This window comes from Vespula vulgaris, chromosome 24, assembly GCF_905475345.1.
Source record: "Vespula vulgaris chromosome 24, iyVesVulg1.1, whole genome shotgun sequence".
Lineage (NCBI taxonomy): Eukaryota > Metazoa > Arthropoda > Insecta > Hymenoptera > Vespidae > Vespula > Vespula vulgaris.
Window position 1 is genome coordinate 1,918,445 of NC_066609.1, and position 16,556 is coordinate 1,935,000.

The following is a 16,556-nucleotide window of genomic DNA, read 5'->3' on the forward strand; positions in this document are numbered from 1 at the left end:
TTTATATGTCCTTGGACTATATCATCGTATTCATAGTTATTTTTTCATTCTATTGAATTTTATGCAGTTTGTATTCTATTACCCAATAATATTAGAGAAACTTATTTTTAATTATTATGTATCATGATTTATTACTTTCTATTAACCAATCGTAATGCAAAAGGAAAATAAACAGATTAGAATTCAACCAAATTTGATCAAAGAAAAAGTATTGTATTATGTTTTATATGTAGTTTGTAAGTAATGTAATATATTATCCAGAATATCTAAAATATTTATTATAAATTTTGGTTAGTACCTGGAGTATTTAATGTTTTCAACCAAAGAGAAATTAATACGACGCACGGGACAAAGTGGCATAGGCCGATATGATTTTTTAAAACTTTTAATTAATGAATTTAAAACGACTTCTTCTAAAGGTAATTAGACGAAATTTTGAATCAGTTATAATATTTTGATTTATCTATCTCAATTAATATCATATATATATTTTTTTGTAATAGACGCGAAGGAGCAGGTGTTGGCAAATTTGGTTAATTTTTCTTACGATCCTATTAATTATGAATATTTAAGGCAGCTTAAAGTAATCGATTTATTTCTTCATATTTTATCTGAAGATAATTCTACTTTTGTACGTTTTGCTATAGGAGGTATTTGTAATTTATGCTTAGGTAAGTTATTATACTTTTGAGCATATTAAAAGCATAACAACAATGACGTTATTCATTTACACAATAATGAAAATGATCTTTACTTTTCAGATCCAATAAATAAAGCATACATCTTACGCAATCAAGGCATTTCATTAGTATCATCATTACTTAACTCTCATGATGAAGGAACTATATTATCATCAATTACAACGTTAATGTTCCTAATAACACCTGAATTTATAAATGATATAGTTTCACCTATGGTTATTAAACATATGCATGATTTGTCTAATAGTACAAATAATCGTATAAAAAATTTAGCTATTATATTTTTAAGCGATTATTGCCAAGAACGTAATAAGAAAATTGATGATAAAAATGATATATGTAGCAGTGATAAATCTGCCAAATAGATGGGATATTGTATCATAAATCTATTCTCTATTGATTTATAATATACATTCTATAATATCTTTAATTAAAAAGTAATTATGTTACGAATTTCTCTTTTTTATTATAATATAAAAAAATATTGTACAAAAATTCCTACCAAGATATTTTCTTCAAACTTCAAAGTTGGAGATCGGGTATCAATTTTTAAAACAATAACTCGTAGTGACGTGTTAAATTTTGCACAGTTAACTAACGATTATAATCCCATACATATTACTTCTGAAAAAAATATTGTTCATGGAGCTTTACTTAATGGTTTAGTGTCAGGTGTACTTGGTACAAAATTACCAGGCCCGGGTACAATCGTTATAGAACAATTCCTTAAATTTCCGAATTCGTGCTACGTTGGAGATACTGTAGAAATAATAGTACAAATAATATCTGTACGCAAAATTATAAAATGTGAGTATACTTTAATTTCAAATGGAGAACAAATAGTTCTAAAGGGTGAAGCAAAGTTAATTATGAAGAAAAATAGATAGGGTTAAATAGTTACTCTATAGATGTAAAAATATTAAGAAAAAATCAATAAAAACTATTTATATTTTACATCTAAATTTACCTGGCGAGTGAAAGTAGGTCTTATTATGTGTAATCATAATACTATAAACAAATTTTGCTTAATAAGCAATACCATCCTGTCCTTTATATATTGCAACATTTTGGTCTGATACACTTCCGTTGACACATAAAAGAATTCTCAATCTTTTTTCAGACTTCTATCAAGTAATACAAGAAGGTATACAAATATATAGAGATAATTCTTTTGATAATTAAGAAAGGAAAGGATAAAGTAATTTTATTATACTTAATATAAATCTTTCATTACAGTTTGAAATGTATCTAGAATTTATTTTTATTATTTTATGTGTGTCAACTGTTTATACAAAAAATGATATCAATGAAAACAACAGTAATCTCATAGAGTCATCATCTGAAGAATCTGTTGGATGTATTTGTGGTATCTTTTTAAGTGGACAGTTTAAAAAAGGTACTAAAGAACAGCCTACAGGGAATCCAGCTCTTCTTCACGAACAGTCAGAATTGTTTCCTTGTACTCCTCTTGGGAACAGACAATGTATTAATAAATGTCTTGAGATGGTGAGTTGAAAAAGATACTTTAAAATAAACTAATGTTTATATATACATATAAAAAAATTCATGTATTGGATTAATATATTAAATGTTACTTATCTGTATTACAGATTATAAAACATCTTCCAAATAGCTCTGATTTACTTTGTGCTGCAATAGATCGTGATTGTTTGAAAGAAAGAGTAAGTAGTTTGCATTATATAATTGTATAACATTCTATTCATTGTATATTAATAGAAATAATAAAAAAAATATTATATATATATGTATAATTCAATTGTGTGTGTGTGTGTGTGTGTGTGTGTGTGTGTGTGTGTGTGTGTGTGTATAATTGAATAAATATATATATATATAATTAATTGAACTGTCAAAAAGTACAAATATCTGAAATAAATTTTTGCTTAATATAGGCGTATCTTTTCATACAAAATTGTAAAAATAAATGGATCAATACAAATTTATCTGGTGGTAGAAAGTATTGTTGCAAAGATGGGATTTCTTACAAGTGTCCTATTGGTTAGTTAATTATACAAATATTTATATAGATAATTAATATTAATAATTTTTAATATTTTATATGTAATATTTTGTAATAAATATTTTCATATTCATAGATATTATTTTTTCAAATATCCCGCCTTTTATCTAAATATAACCCAAAGATCGTCATCCAACTCCTCAAAGCAAAAGAATTCAACATAAATACACGAAATCTCGTTCATCTATATTTAGGACTTGAGTTATAACATTTTGTCCTGGATTGTATATATGGATAGCTCATTAAATAGACTATTTCCATTATACATGCATTGTCGAATCATTATAATTGAGCTTTAATTTTTTTCTATTGGCTCAAGTGCAAGTATAACCACGATAATTGTGTTTCTAATCTATAATATTAATTTTAAATTGGATTAATTGATCTGATCTCTGATTATGTGTATTATAGATTAATTTTACGTTGTATATTTATATCTTTCTTGTAGAGAAAATTAAGTGAATAATCAAAAACGTGAAACTATTAGATATTTTCTTTGATCAAAGCTAGTAAAAAAGATAATAAGATCTTTATGTAAACAAGAAAAAGTGAATTTTACAATTGGAAAATGATATAAAATAATATAACGTAATAAAACAAGAGAGAAAATTTTAAAGCACACTTTCAGATATTTAATATCATAAAGCTTTAAAATATGTGTGCTCGTCTTTTAGCATGTCCTTTATGTTCTCAACCCAGTTTTTCAACTTTAGATGCTTTACGAGCAGGCCTTGTAAGTGTAGCTACTAGACCACTTATGTGTCCTGTATGTAATGAAGTATTAGTTGGTATAGATAAATTGACTATACATCTATTTGGACATACTATAAATATAAATGATAATTCAATACAATTATCAAAACCTATTAATATTAATGTAGATAATAATGAGATCTGTAATCAAAATGTCCAAGTTAAGAATGTCCTTCATGACTGGAATCTATTACATAAGGAGACCGTAGATACAGGTCAAAGTTATAATAAAAAAGATAAAAGTAAAAACTGTTGTGATATAGATCATACAACACAATCTTCTTATACCATTTCAAATAGTATAAATAAAACATTGATGGTGAATTCACAAACTAAAGTACAAAATGAAGGCTCATTTAATGAGAGTTCACAAGTTATACAATTATCTGATCAACTTTGTCAAAATACAAATACAAATGAATGTTTGTATAATAAACAAAATAATAGATTGTTTTTAGAATCACAACATGATACATCAGAAGTAATAAGTGAGTTATCGAAAACAAGTTGTTTGGAAGATGGCTACAAAAATAGTAATATACAAGAGAGAAATTCACAACCAAGAGAGATGAACAAACTAGAAGGTATTTGGATAGAAAATTTATCACAAGTGTGTAATCAACATTCCACAACAAAAAAAGAATTATCATTATGCTCTGATGAAACTCAAGAGATTATGTTAAAGCAAACAGAAATCAATAATGATCAATATAATCTAAAAAATAATTTGATCATTAGTTTTCCACATGTTATGACAATGTCGGAAAATGCTAATGTTTTATCATCAGAAATAAATAATAAACAACATTTAGATGATCATAAAAAAACCTTAACTCATTCAATTGTAGAAGAAAAATTAGATCAGAATGTAAATGGTGAAAAAATAATATCAAATCTTAAGATTTTAAAGGAAAAGACTGAAAGATGTAATATATGTGGCTTCCACTTTCCAGATCATAACATACTTATTTTGCATAAACAATTAATTCATATGGTTGATGAACAAAATTTTAATGTTACATCTGAGAACTTGTTAAAAAGTTATTCTTGTCATTTGTGTTCTAAAGTTTTCAAAATGCGTGGCAGTTTAATGATACATATGAGAGTAGCACATATTGGTCATAATTGGGGTAAACATTATTTAATATTAAATTTTTCTTCTATATATTAAAAATTGCTTATCATAATATTATATAGGTTTTTTATCAAAAGATGGAGACGCATCAATGGGAATTAATAATAATGGATATAATTGTCCTACTTGTGGGAAAAATTTTAAAAAAGTAAGTTTAATTATTAAAAAAAATTATAAAAAATAAGATATGAAAATATATTCAATTTTCGTATTAATAAAATAGGAACAGCATGTTATACAACATTTGAAAACACATGAAGGCAAACAATGGGAATGTGATGTCTGTAGTAAAATGTTCACAACAAAGTATTTTTTGAAAAAACATAAAAGATTACATTCAGGTGAAATGCCATATAAATGTAACATTTGTGATAAAACATTTACTTTTCAACAGTCATATCACAAACATAGATTGTACCATAAAGATGACAAACCACATATGTGTACTACTTGTGGTAGATCATTTAAAGAACTCTCTACATTACACAATCATGAACGAATTCATACAGGAGAAAAACCTTTTGCATGTGAAACTTGTGGTAAATATATTTGATAAATATAATAGTGTATTGCTTGTTTTAAATAATATGTACTTTTTATAAAATTTATAATCGATTATAAATATAATGTGCTTTACTATTTACAGTTTTTACTAACAATCTAATATGGGTCATTTTATTCACATTGTACCTATAACATTACAGTGTGATGCATGAGTTAACAAATCAAGGTAAAGTTTCTGTAAACTTTTGTTTCTGTTACTTCATATGATATTTTATATAGTATTATATTATTGATTTTCAGCTAGACATTAATTTTAGATTATATCTATATTTTTTTTATAGGAAAATGTTTTCGACAACGCGTGTCTTATCTAGTACATCGTAGAATTCACACAGGTGTTATGCCTTACACATGTACAATGTGTGGAAAAAGTTTTAGATATAAAGTAAGTAATGTAAAATAAAATTAATAACATTTGATTAATATGAATAATATTTGTGCATAATTAAAATTATTTAGGTAAGCCAGCGAACGCATAAATGTCCAGTACAACAATCCAGTGCTCAACAGCAATCAAATGAAATAGTTCAAACGTCAGCTGTGATATCAATTGCACAAGAAAATTGCAATGAAGCGAATCATTTGCAAGAAACTAATTCTTCGCAACACATAAAGCAAATACTAAATGGTATTAACAATAAAGATAATAAATTTGTTCTTATAATAAATGCTCAAGGTCAAACTGTGTTAACAAGAGAATCAGATCTTGAAAACGAAGAAGAAGCAAATTTTGCAAAAACAAAAGAGACAAATAAAAATTCAAGCGAAGATGGGTGGAATTCTGATAATTCCAAAAATCTCAACTCAAAAAGTTCTACAAATCATTCTGATAAATTATTATCAGATAACAGAAACAATGTACAAGATACTACAGATTTTTTCTCATTAGTAATGTCACCATTAGAAAATGATTTATCATCACCTACGTCTGGAATGGAACATTTAAGACTTTCTTCTCCTATATCAAAAAACATTTCACAGCCATTATTTAGTAATTTTAGACATCCTTCGGAAAATATAAATGAAAATATAATTCATACAGATGTAGAAGAAACATATACCACTGATGATAACATCAGGTGTTCTTTTGAAACAATAAATGAAGAATCGTTAAAACAATTACTTTATAGTATAGATAAAAAATAAGAAGGTAGAGATGTTTTAAAATATACAGTATACTTTTTGATCGTAAATCGTTAATAAACAAATATATTATTAGCTTACTTAAAAGTGGGATTTATTTATTATATATAGAATAGGTTAAGTATATGATAATTATTATTTAACTTTAAATCAGAACATTTTTGGAAGAATATTTTTAATCTTATATAAATCGTACTTAAGAACCTGATTCCTATTTTGAAAAATACCGCGATGGGTTTAAAATGGAACAATACAATAGAGAATGGTTTGGGTAATTTTTTTAGTAGAACTAAACAAAGAGAAAAAATTATGTAATTTAATCATTGATTTTTCTTTATATCGAAGCATCGCTTATTATTAATAAAATTCAAAATCAGAAATCGATTAATTCATAAGGATTACAGAACATGTATCTATTAAAAAGTATAAATTGCAGATCATTTTAAACGTGGGCGTACGCATCAATAAACACTTAACTACACAATCACATTTGATTAAAACATCTTTCGAACATGATTGGACGAAAAGAATTCACCTTATTGTGTATTCGATATATGCTCCATTTTGATTGGTCGAATATTTATACTTCAGCCAATGAGCATATCACTTTATAGAAAATGGCGAAGGAACCTGAAAGGAATAATTTGTTAGGAGTTTCCCATCAACGTATCAATTATTTCTAGTCCTCCTACACTCAGGAGGTGATCTCCTCTCGGTTCGAATGATTTGTTCGTTTGTTCCACGTATAAAATAGTTGGAAATATTTACGCTTTAATCATATATAACTTTGGAAAATATAATAATTGCCGTGGAAGATAAGGAAGTGTAAAACGTTATATTCGATAATGTTTATATGTATTCTTGATACGTGACGCTCTAATAAGTTGAATCTATTGAAAACTTGACACGAGATAATATGCTCTATACTGGGTATCATAAAGTGAATGAGTGAAGTGTAAAGGTGTATAGTATAAATAATAAGGATAAATTAGAGAAATTCAAGGGGTGTGTCTCTTAGAGTATTTAAATATTTCTTATTAAAAATAACATCGACGAAAAATTTGGGTGATCGTGGACCAAAAATTATTGACAAGAAATCGTTATCCGCACACATCAGCACGGACGTTATTCGATTTTTTCAGTGCGCACTACGGTTGAGTCTCCGGTGCAGCTTACGTTGTTTATGTCATCGTGACGCCTATGGCGACGAAGTGTTTTGTTTTTGCCGATCGATGACGGGATATTTCAGAAATTACATCTTATGATTTAGATTTTGCGATACTATTTTTGTAGCTCTACTATATAACGTTTAAGAAAATCTAAAAGGGTCGTAACGTTAAACGATTTTAAGCGCCCAGAACTTGTTAACAAGAGAATATATAAAGAAACTCGTGCATTATTTACTTGCTTTATGAGATATAAATCATCTGAGCGAACGATTAAGAAGAAAATCGAAAGAACAATAGATAACATTAAAAGTTCAACGAAGTGTAGGATGGCATCATCCACGATAGCTGTTCCCTCGGGAACAGCTTCGGTACCAGTTACTGCTGGTATTACTGGAAAAGAAGAACTTGATAGTGGGGATTTATTCGGTGAACGAAGTGTTAATACCGTTACAGGTTATAACAATAGTAGCAGTTCTGGTGATGCACTTGAAGAGATAACCTGTAGTAATGGCAAAATAGGAGATCAACAATGCACTTTGTGCATGAGCAAATTATGCTCACCACGGGTACTATCTTGTCTCCATGTATTTTGCGAAGGTTGTTTAGATAAGCTCCTTATGGATGGAGCTGGAGATTCAAAGGTAGAATCTATACTTGAATGTCCCTTATGCCATCAAGAAACTTCCGTTAGTTCTAAAGGCGCCGCATCTCTCACTTGTGATTATGTATTAACTAATATACTTGACATGTTTGCGATTGAAAATATGGCAGTGCTCTGTACCTCTTGCAAGGCTAAAGAAAATGCAGTTGCACGTTGCTCAGATTGTGCCAATTTTCTCTGTCCGAATTGTAATACGGCACATCAGTTCATGCGCTGCTTTGAAAGTCATAAAGTCATTGCATTTGAGGATTTAAAGAAATCAAATGAAACTATTCCAATACATAAACCTATTTTTTGTGAATATCATCCTGCCGAAAATATGAAGTTCTATTGCTATACGTGTCAGGTAATTGAGTTTTTCTAGTTCTAAAACATATATATTTTTGATATAATTTATATAATTTTTCTATGTAAAAAATGATAGAATTATTGTTATTCAAGTTATTTAATTGTCATTAGGAACCGATCTGTAATGAATGTCTTCTTGTTGAGCACAAAGCACCAGATCATCATTATGAGAGACTAGCTGATGCAGAACCACGTGAAAAGGAAGAATTATTGAGTTTAATGTCTGAAAGTAAAGCAAAAATCAAGGACTGCGATCAAGTTACAACACAGTTAGAAAATGCACTTAGTGAATTGCAAATGCAACGTGATCAAGCAAAGGATTTAATAATAGAAACTTTCCAAAGTTACAAAGCTATTTTAGAGAAATATCGAGACAATGCTTTAGAAGAACTTGAAAAACTACATTCAGAAAGAGAACTTGAAATAATGGATACTTTCCATAAGTAGGTTTAATTATATTTGTTTTAAATTAATTACAAATACGAAGTTCGTATGTATATATTTTAGAATATCTATTTTTGATAGTGTTGCAAAAACTGCAGAAAAAATAGATGATGCCTGCCGCTTTACATCTAGGCTTTTGGAACATGGAGATACAGTGGAAATATTAGCTCTTCGTCGTATAGTAGGAGCACAACTGTTACATTTAATAAAAAATACCCCAAGTCCTAACATCACATTTTGTATAGAGTTCCAAACAGATTATAGTCAATTTGAGAAAACTGTAAAGGTATTTGAAAAGTTACTATATATTTGTCCTTATTCTAATCTAAAGATAATATATTTTTTTGTTTTTCTCCAGGAGGTGTTTGGTAAATTTCATACAGAGAGTACACCAATAACAAAAATTCTTCCAGAAATAAAATCAAACATGCCAGGAGTTTCCTCTACTCAACAAATCGTTCATACTTCAATAAGTTGTTCCAGTACAATTAGTACAAGTTCTCCCATTTCACTTCCTGCCTCTATGCAATCCTCGTTTGAAGGTGAACCTTCATTTGTTATTCCACCTACATCTAGTCCTCAAAATATTCCACCACCACCACCACCTGTCTCTCTTCCACCAGGCCCTATTCATGGTTTGACCAGTATTCAAGAATATAATTTACAACAATTAGCTAGTTTAGCCGAAAAGGTAGAAATTGTTAGTGATACTGGTGTAATTGGACCTAGCTCTAATCCAAGTCCCACTCCTTCCTTCGCACTAGCAGATTTATTTGCTGGAGATTTGAACTCTACAAATCATGCCATCAATAATTTGCAAGCTCTTGCAAAATTAGGAAATACTCTTGGCAATCAAGGTGAGGAAAGAATGATTATTTCTTTTATTTATCATGAATCATTTCCTTATATACACATATTTTCGAATAAATTGTATTATATTAAATTTAAATGTCTACAGATTTAGGAAGTGCAACAATTAATGGTAGTGGAGGTTTGGTATTAGGACGTGGGCCTTCCCCTGGTATTGTTGATGCGCCTAACTTGAGCACTTTAACTGCCAACAGTCTTTTAAATGGTGGTTTTCAATCACTTTCATCCTCCACATCTCCTATACTCTCACAGGGTGCTGGTAAATTTACTTTTATTCTTCCATAATATAATATTAGAATAATATTTCGTTATAGCGATTATACATATACATATACATTTGTATTTCAGACGATCTTATAGGTGATACAATGCATAATATGCCTGTAGTAGTAGGTAATCCAGTTGCCAATGTAACTGGTGCAGGAAGTGGAAACTATGCACATCCGCGTTCTAACAATCCAAAATTAACTCCAATGCAAATTCGAAGTAAATTTGGCCAGTTAGGTCCTAGTAAAGGACAATTTAATTCACCACATGGATTTTGCTTGGGTACAGACGAAGATATCATAGTTGCAGACACTAATAATCACAGGATACAGGTATATAAAAAGAATACAAAATTAGATATTATTTATAATATAAAACGACAGGTTATATATATTCATTGTGTATTCATTTTCAAATGATAGATTTTTGAGAAGACTGGTACATTCAAATTTCAATTTGGTGTTCCTGGTAAAGAAGAGGGTCAGTTGTGGTATCCAAGAAAAGTAGCAGTTATGCGAAATAGTGGAAAATTTGTTGTATGCGATCGTGGAAATGAACGATCTAGGATGCAAATATTTACTAAAAACGGCCATTTTATAAAAAAGATTGCCATTCGTTACATCGACATTGTAGCTGGTTTAGCTGTTACGAGTCAAGGTCAGATTGTAGCAGTCGATAGTGTATCACCAACTGTATTTGTCATCAGTGATACAGGTGCCCTCCTTAGGTGGTTCGATTGCAGCGATTACATGAGAGAACCAAGTGATATTGCTATCAGTGGTAAATGCACTATTACAAATATTTCCTGTTATGTAAAGATAAAATAGTGTATATTAATATTTGATTAATATCGATATATCTTTCACAGGAAAAGAATATTTCGTTTGCGATTTCAAAGGGCATTGTGTTGTTGTATTTAACGAAGATGGAAAATTCTTGCGTCGTATTGGCTGCGAGAACATAACAAACTTTCCAAACGGGATTGATATTAGTGATGCTGGGGATGTTTTGATTGGAGATTCACATGGTAATCGATTCCATGTAGCTGTCTTTTCAAGGGATGGTTCTTTAATTTCGGAATTCGAGTGTCCATATGTTAAGGTAAGATTATCAATAACTTAAAAAATGCTTTATGCAGATATTTTCTGTATGCAATTGGTTTGCGTCATCTACTGTAAACCATGTATTTTAACATTGATCAGTATAAACATTGATATAAACATTGATAGGTATCTCGATGTTGTGGCCTGAAAATAACCTCGGAAGGATACATAGTAACGCTGGCTAAAAACAATCATCATGTCCTTGTGCTGAACACTCTTTACATAGTATGAAGTGAAAAAAGAAATATAATAATATCACTACTTTCTTCAATAAGGGAGCTTCTATTGGAACTGCTCTGTTTTCAACGAAGGATAAGCAAAAAAGGCATGCCCAAGATACTAAACTATTTAAATATTGGGCCTATCAAAGCAATAGAAACAAGTGCAGCATGCAGCTTTAATAGTTGTAAAAAGTATAATGCGTCCCTCTTCTATGAAAGTACCAACATTGAAAGGAGAAAAGGTAAATGTATATTTCCGACCAATCGATATCATAGTAATGTAGCGAGTTGCATTTGGTAAACTGCCAGAGTAAATTATATAATTAAGCAAAAACATGTTAAAGGAAAACAAACAAAAGAAAAACAAAAAAAAAACAAAAATAATAACGATGCAGTGTGTTGCGCTGACCGAAGTCAATCAATCGAAGTTGCTTTAGTAGAGAAGCAATTTTACAATGGCCTTTCGTCAAAATAGGTCGTTGTACCATAGTTTTTGACACGTCAGTATTTTAAGTGTGTTTACAAATCAAATTCTAGTCTCCTACTATGAGCACTATCACGATTTAGGATTTGTGCTTGAAATAAGGCGCTACTCTCTTGGTCTTGGGTTTGATTAATCCGATGAAAAGGCTTTTTCGTCTTCTTTATTAGATCAAAGTATCTCAAGGAATGTATATAATGAAAATACGGGGATATATTAGACTGTTCTCGTAGGTTTTGTTTTGTTTTTTTTTCTCTCTCTCTCTCTCTCTCTCTCTCTCTCTTTCTCTTTTTCTTTTGACAATTATAAGTTTGTAGATAACGAAAAATGACATGTGCAGACTATACATCTCCTTGTGAGCATCAAAGTTTCTGTGCTTAATGAACCGACGAAAAAGATATTGCATGCTTCAGAGGTAGTAGTTCATAGTATTCTCCTGCTTCTCTCATATCGTAACGTATTAAGTCTCAGAGTCGCAAATTTAAGGACAACTCTTGGGCTACGAGATAGAACACGAGATTTTGCAAATCAATCACGTATCCTGCGTGTTTGTGTCACGATTGTTGAGAATGCGTTATATAAAGTTAATGTGTCGACAAAAATTAACTTATGGTACGTTGAAAATCAAACAATTTAGTTACTTATAAGAAGACAAGAAAAGAAAAAAAAACATCTTGCAGAACATATTTTAAAGCATAAAGAGTGAAGATAACTATTTAGACTTGCCACTTGAGTAGATTCCATTTGTGCATTGTTAAAATTAGGTGAGGTACATAATGGTTATACAATATTTACTCAGGATGCTTTATTATGGTCCATCTCTCACAGAAATATATGACATTTATCATAATATGAGTCATATATATCAGTCATTAAATAATACTATATACACACAAAAATACACATACGCATATATATATTTTTTTTATTTATTTGTATTTTATATAAATATATATAAAGTACAAATATATGTGTATGCGCCTACGTGCGTATATATATATGTATATATATTTATATATATGTGTGTGTATATATATATGTATATATATATATATGCGTATATGAATTACTGGTTTGTGGTGCTAACGAACGATTGCATCCATTAACATGTGTATGTATTTGTTATGAAGTTACAGAGAACATTTTCCTATTCTACAATATGTGAAAATGATTCTATGTAATGTATTATTAAATACAAGGTTCGTATAAGTAAATATACCAATGGTATCACATAAGAGCGATACTCTTTACCTATGTAAAAAAAAAAAGTAACTAACGTACAGTTTGCTAAACAACTTCTATTTATGTATATAAAATATGAGATCCACATAAAAGAGAAATTCCACATAAAAGCGCATACATATATAGAAATTCACATATTTTTTAGGGTTGTTTACATGATCAGCCTTAAGATTTGATTGAACTAAAAATGCTACATATGTGTATACAGCATGTATATTAAATATTTGGCAGATCGCTACACACACACACCATGTTATTATATTGTCTACAATAATATTTGTTTACAAATATTATTTTTTGCCAAACCAAATCATACGTAGCACATCCATATACATATATACATAGTATATATTTATACTTGAATATATAGCTTTCTTATAGGTAATGTTTGCACACACTAAAAGTTATCAGCGCTATTACCCCCACCCCTACTCACGTGCCCACCCCCCAACCACCTAATGGATTGCTACTATAAAGTAAATAACTTGTGTAGGGAAAATTGGAAAGACAAGTATCACATGACGAGAAACTATTACTCTTAAACGTTTGCGTATAAGATGTCGATATATGTAGTGGACTGCACGAAGCCTATATATATGTGTGTGTGTATATGTATAGATATATATACACATATACATATACATGCGCAGAATCTTAAAAAAAAACATTATGCGTGTGTACGTTATATATATATGCACACACAAACACACATACACACACGAAGATAGTTGGTCGCGGCATACACGGCACGTATTATACACATATATATATATACACACACGCACATATACATATACACGGACAGGATAAAGAGACAGTTAATATATATCGATAGACAGACGGAAAACATAAATATTTATAATAGAGGAAAATATAAAAAAACATAGACGTTAGCGTGCACACTGATCAGCCGTAAAATTGTCTCTGGTATCTTTAGAAGTTTTTCACACACACATATACATATACACACTAAATATGCATAAAAAAGCTACACATTATATACATCAAACTAATTCTGATATATTTAATAGTCGTGATTAGCAGAGTTATATAAATAATGCCTGTGATAATAGTATCTTCAGGATAAGTTGTGTCCTTAAAGAGTCTCTGATGTTGTTGCTAGGTAAATATAAATTAGAAGTACCAATGAGAGAACAATTGACATTGTTGCATTGTGTTTTGGCATTGTATACATAAAAGGGAATGCTTGTCGAATACAATGACAGACAGTACATGTCCATGATGTCATCAATTGCCTCAAATATGGTATATTAAATATGAGAAGAAGAAAAAAAAAAGTAAAGAAAAAAAGAAAGTGAGGAGATATTCAAAATAAGAAATATATGTTGCAAATTTTTTGCCAGTAATTTTAACAACTCATATATAGCATAACACGAATGGATGACCATTACAAACATGAGAGAGGATCTTTTACCTCACAAAAAATTATTATATATTACGCTCACACCTTATATATATTTGAATATTTTAGTATAGATTTACTCTATTTACATACTTTTATCTGTGGAAGACTACTTGGCTAATTTAGGCCACTGTTAAAATTTACCCCTTATTTGCCTTGATGTTTGAATTACACATACAATAATAATAATAAATAAAAAAAGAAAAAAAAACAAAGAAATGTGAGAAAAAGAAAAAGAAAAAAGATTAAAAAAAAGAAATGAAAGAATAAATAAAAATAAAACATACACAAAGAGAATGAAACGAGAGAGAATTCATTGTTACATGGATGGTAATTGTGATAGATTTTTTGATGATTTTTACAATCTCAAAGGTCTTATTATCCTAAATATGTATAGAATTATATAGTCATTCTTCTACGTAATTGATAAATTTTTGCTTACATACATATTGTTAAACAAACAAACAACCAAACAAAAAAGAAAGAATAATAATAATAATATTGAAAAAAAAAACTTACCCTATATTGACACTGTTAGCGATTAGGCAATTACCATTAATTGAATTGAACATCTCTTGCACCTGAGAAAATAGGTTCTGTATATCGCTTCAGCAATGATGGCTTTTATTCAGCATAATAACTTCCAACGTATTTTAATAAAGTACGGGGCTCCTTTACGTACATATATACATACATACATACATACATACATACATACATACATACATACATACATACATACATACATACATACATACATACATACATACATATATATATATATATATACATATATATACATACAATTATTTCGAGAGACAAGGGAATACAAATAAATTTTTCAGGTTTTGTTCGATAATGTTTATACTTTGTCGCGCTTAACCATAAGAATAATCATTGTATATTGAGAAAAAAGAAAACAACAGAGAGACTATCAAGATCATGGTCCGACTATTACACATAGATTAATTAATGAGTATATAGATTTTAATTATATTATTTTCGTTACTTGTCGCGAGTGAAGACTATAAGTGTGATTTAAATTTCTTAACTCTTTTATTACTCTATATACTTCTACAAATTGAACAACAAATCTCTACGGTGATTTATTGACTTATTTACACACTCAACAATTACTACTTTTAACTATTGCAACAATTATTATTATTATTAATTATGATTAATTATTATTATTATTAATTATTATATTATTGTTTCTATGACTTGCGTTAAAAATTCTCTGAAATTATTTTTGATTGTCGTGCTATATGTATAATGGTATACGTATATATATAAAAGAAAATAGAGCGGGAGTATTAAAAGGAGATTCAAAAAAAAGAAAAAAAAAAAGAAAAAAAATAGAAAAATCAGGCGATATCGCAATCCTTTGGAAAATATAGAAATATCGAATACATATATCTCGAGTTCTCGTTTTTGAAAGAGATCGTCGTTTGAAAAAAAATATATATATATTTTTTTTCGCAATTTCGATAAGAAAATATTGATACCGTTCACAGATTGATAATATCAAATGATTTAGAAAAAAAGAAAAAAAATAAAAAAAGAGAAACAAAAAGAAATCGATAAACTAACGAGAGATCTCTGCTGACGATGTAAAGGTTCGAGACGTCGAGAGCATTTACAAGATAAAAAGAAATAAAAAAATGAAAATATAAAGGATAAAGATAAAGAGAAAAAGGAAAGATCAAACCGCTCTTAAAAAGAACTTCGTGATCCTACAAATAGGATAATAAACGATGAAAAATTGTTACTACGTATCACGGAAATATGTTCCTCATTTTGAAAATTGCGTCACGCGCTATACACGTATATGTGTGTGTATGTATGTGTGTGCGTGTGTGCGTGCATGCGTGCGTGTGTGTATGATACGTGTTACACGCGTGCATATATATATATATATATGTATATATATAAAATATATAAAATATATACACGAAGGATATTAGAGAAGAAAAAGATAGAGAGAAAACGA

General features: G+C 29.1%; 4 protein-coding genes across 7 annotated transcripts in view; all 4 read left to right on the plus strand.

The window, feature by feature from the left end:
- The first annotated feature begins 2 nt into the window (after positions 1-2).
- On the plus strand, positions 3-1,154 carry LOC127072182 (armadillo repeat-containing protein 7). Its single transcript, XM_051012425.1, has 4 exons — positions 3-208; positions 296-419; positions 504-671; positions 762-1,154. The coding sequence occupies exons 1-4, from the start codon at positions 155-157 to the stop codon at positions 1,064-1,066; spliced, it is 651 nt and encodes a 216-aa protein (XP_050868382.1). The 5' UTR covers positions 3-154; the 3' UTR covers positions 1,067-1,154.
- A 440-nt stretch (positions 1,155-1,594) lies between these two features.
- On the plus strand, positions 1,595-2,814 carry LOC127072183 (follicle cell protein 3C-1). The gene is made up of 4 exons (XM_051012426.1): positions 1,595-1,845; positions 1,938-2,207; positions 2,312-2,383; positions 2,612-2,814. Exons 2-4 carry the CDS (start codon positions 1,944-1,946, stop codon positions 2,720-2,722), a joined length of 447 nt encoding a protein of 148 aa, XP_050868383.1. The 5' UTR covers positions 1,595-1,845; positions 1,938-1,943; the 3' UTR covers positions 2,723-2,814.
- An 80-nt stretch (positions 2,815-2,894) lies between these two features.
- On the plus strand, positions 2,895-6,421 carry LOC127072163 (zinc finger protein 614-like). Of its 4 annotated transcripts, none has more exons than XM_051012397.1 (6): positions 2,896-4,367; positions 4,446-4,622; positions 4,690-4,775; positions 4,851-5,166; positions 5,473-5,576; positions 5,651-6,421. In XM_051012397.1, the coding sequence occupies exons 1-6, from the start codon at positions 3,395-3,397 to the stop codon at positions 6,335-6,337; spliced, it is 2,343 nt and encodes a 780-aa protein (XP_050868354.1). In that variant the 5' UTR covers positions 2,896-3,394; the 3' UTR covers positions 6,338-6,421. The 4 variants fall into 4 exon arrangements, with proteins under 4 accessions (XP_050868353.1, XP_050868354.1, XP_050868355.1 ...); XM_051012398.1 differs by having other exon boundaries at positions 2,897-4,076; XM_051012396.1 differs by having other exon boundaries at positions 2,895-4,622; positions 4,705-4,775.
- A 608-nt stretch (positions 6,422-7,029) lies between these two features.
- Positions 7,030-16,556, plus strand: part of LOC127072230 (B-box type zinc finger protein ncl-1-like) — a 15,150-nt gene continuing 5,623 nt past the window's right edge. The window contains exons 1-9 of the mRNA XM_051012491.1: positions 7,030-8,510; positions 8,624-8,955; positions 9,038-9,242; positions 9,315-9,813; positions 9,915-10,085; positions 10,175-10,425; positions 10,516-10,873; positions 10,962-11,194; positions 11,323-16,556. The exon at positions 11,323-16,556 is cut by the window's right edge and continues 5,623 nt beyond it. Of these exons, the coding sequence (XP_050868448.1) occupies positions 7,746-8,510; positions 8,624-8,955; positions 9,038-9,242; positions 9,315-9,813; positions 9,915-10,085; positions 10,175-10,425; positions 10,516-10,873; positions 10,962-11,194; positions 11,323-11,427 (2,919 nt within the window). The 5' untranslated portion in view covers positions 7,030-7,745 and the 3' untranslated portion in view covers positions 11,428-16,556. The remainder of the gene's footprint in view (positions 8,511-8,623; positions 8,956-9,037; positions 9,243-9,314; positions 9,814-9,914; positions 10,086-10,174; positions 10,426-10,515; positions 10,874-10,961; positions 11,195-11,322) is intronic.